The sequence below is a fragment of the Fulmarus glacialis genome, unplaced genomic scaffold (genome assembly GCF_000690835.1).
Source record: "Fulmarus glacialis isolate BGI_N327 unplaced genomic scaffold, ASM69083v1 scaffold10455, whole genome shotgun sequence".
In the NCBI taxonomy this organism is placed as follows: Eukaryota; Metazoa; Chordata; class Aves; order Procellariiformes; family Procellariidae; genus Fulmarus; species Fulmarus glacialis.
The window spans coordinates 58,927-61,933 of NW_009214932.1; the positions used below are offsets into that span (position 1 = coordinate 58,927).

General features: G+C 40.2%; 1 protein-coding gene across 1 annotated transcript; it reads right to left on the bottom strand.

Annotated features, from left to right (window-relative positions):
- Positions 1-466: 466 nt before the first annotated feature.
- Positions 467-1,552, bottom strand: GPR52 (G protein-coupled receptor 52). The gene has a single exon (XM_009578758.1). The coding sequence runs from the start codon at positions 1,550-1,552 to the stop codon at positions 467-469; it is 1,086 nt and encodes a 361-aa protein (XP_009577053.1).
- Between the last annotated feature and the right edge of the window lie 1,455 nt (positions 1,553-3,007).

Sequence of the window (3,007 nt, forward strand, 5' to 3'; positions counted from 1 at the left end):
CTGCAATATCTACGATAGTCCTCAGGTATATAATTTACGGATAGCCACTTACTGTGTTGTTGATTGTTTCCTCTTAAATATATTTAAATTCAGAAGGCTACAGTATATTCTGACACAAAGATAGTAAGACAACTTTTCTACAAGGGGGAAAATATAAGATAGTAACTAACTTATTTATTTTATGAGGAACCTCCTCTGATGTGGTAGTTATTTCATGCCCTTTGGAAGATTTTTAGTTCTGACTTTCTTCATCGTCTCCGTCGAATTGCTCTCCTGACAATTTCACAAGAGCTATATTCAAGTTCAGTGACCTCTCTCACAGCAGCCCTTTCCCTTTCCGCAATCACTTTTAAACTCACTCTAACATCATAGCAAACTATTCAAGTAAACATTTCTCTTCTGGCAAGTTTCCAGATACAGCAAATACTATCAAAACTCCACGTTTGATTACATGCACCAGTTTTCTTTAAATGGAGCAGGAATTAGCCCGTTTTCTTGGTTTAGGGTCCCGTACATCCCTGTCTTTTAAACACATACATGATGAACATATTGTCTCTGACAGTCTCCGCAGTCCCAGCCTGAAAACGCTGTTGGAGAGGCTATATATCACACAGTTGCAGAAACTATTGCTTATAGCAAGCCATGTTGTTAAGAAGGAAAGTGCTGGGTTTTCCAACACCCTAGAACTCTCCAGCAGAAAGTATATGATATAGGGGAGCCACAGCATGTAGAACACACTGGTTATCCGAAACAAAACCATGGCATAGCGGCGATCGGGGCTGTGCCCAGTCTCCCCAGCAGCATCCACTTCGTGGCTAGGAAATCGAGCTCTCCGATCATTTATCTCTTTGGTGTGCTGCCGGCAAATTTTAAAGATGTGGAAATACGTGAAACATATGACAAAGGCAGCAGGAGCATATAGTAAGCACACGATAAAGCCAGTAAAATAGGCATTAGTTAGCCAGGAGGTAGCACACCATTCAAAAATATCTCCATGGTAACCAGGTTTTCCCCAACCAAAAAAGGAAGGCAAGAAGATCAGACAAGAGTATATCCAGATCAAAATGATGCAGATTCTCAAGCGACAAGGTGTGACCAGTTGATTATAGGAGAGAGGCTTTGTTATAGCGAGATAGCGATCCACACTGATGCAAGCAAGACATGCCATAGATACGCTTTTGAGCACAGAGATGATATATCCAAAAACTTGACAAGTCAAGGACTCGTGGACACCTGTCGAGTAGTGGAGCAGTGACAGAGTAGGAACCAAGCAGCTAACTCCAACAAAAAGATCAGCATAGGCCATGGTCTGAATAAAATAGCTGGTGGTATAATGATGCAGCAGTGGAGCACAGTGAAAAACAAATATCACAGTTAAGTTACCCGCAATAATTAAAAATGTTAGCAAGACAATAACAACTGTCTCAAGGATACAGATGTCAACTGCATTGTAGTGACCAAATCCAAGAGGGCAGGAGAGATGCTCAGATACGTTCATAACACTACTGCTCATATTCAGAGTCCTCCATTCAATCCATCGGGACTGGTTCATGTTTTGTGATTAGGGAACACTGCAATCTGAGCCTTAGTGAGCAGATGACCTGCTTAACAGCAGCTAAACTCTGCTTCAGCGTCTCACGATCTCTCTTTGTAGACACTGCCAGTGCTTACATTTGAGAGGATTACAGTCCCATAGCTGTTGATGCCTCCTCAGCATCAGTGCATCACCTCTGGCACACCTTAGCTTTAAGGAAAGAAAGAAAGAAAAGAAAAAAAAAAAAGCCAGAAAGAGAAAGGCCACTGATCAGCTCCTCCAGTGCTCTTGACCAATCTTTAGCAAACACAAGGCACTTCTAAAACAAACCGGTACTGTGAAATACAGGAATAAAAACTGACAAAAGAGACACATCCGTTTCCCAGGGAAGGCGGGGGGGGGTGGGGAGGGAAATCTCTGACTGCTTATTTTCCTGAGAAAGTCATTTACTTTGGAATATAATGGGGCAAGGGGGAGGAAGGGAAGGACGAACCTCAGTACAGCTCAGGTTTCCTGGACCAGCAGTTACTAGACAGAATATTTTTAATATCTCAATTTAAATCACAGACTGACTGGAGAGTAAAGGAAAAAGTTTACCATCTAATGCTGTGTTTTCTGGCTCCATTCAGGAGATGGTACTCTGTCTTATCCATGGTATTCATTGGAAAGGTAAGGAAAACATTTTTGTCAAGGTTAATTCCAATAGACTCACCACTGTTTGGGTATGAATAATGAATTTTATTTGGAGGGAGACGGGTGGGGGACAAGGCAGATTTGTCCTCTGACTCCCAAGAAAGAAAACATACATCTCACATACAATGAGGAAGATTGTGTCTATTCATTTAAAAATGAAAATAATTTAAGAATAGAATTTGGAGACTCATGTCAATATTCACAATTCCTTCAAACAGTTATAGTCCATTACAATTATTAATGCCAGAAGCATAATTCAAGGTCCCCACAGACAAAATAAATCCTCTTGAATTTAATTTCAGCAATGGTAATTTAAAATAATCACCTTTGGAAACTCTGCCATATCTGCTACAGTGGATCAGTACCCAGGAGTTCATAGGTATATCCATGATATTGCTCACCTCTGTAGCTACACCTGAATCATTTCACAAACCCCCACACAACGAGAACAGAAACTTCCATCTGCATTCTGCTGTGAAGCTAACGAAATGCTGATTTGACTAGAAAAGCTGCCATTGTTTACTACTCCATTATTCGGCTATTCAGCTTCATCTTCCACGTAGTTTTAGGGTTTCTATATCATTAGACGACCAGCATAATAAATAGTTGCTTTAAAAAAATGTTCTTCTAATTGCAGGACATTACCTTGTTCATTTTATTCGCAGTTATGGAGAAAGCAAACGTTAAAAGAAAGCATCTTCTGTGTTCAGTTTTAAGTAAATGCTTGATGAGTTCAGGAATCATTAGGCAGGTAATTAATTGTATACAATCTTGCTTTTT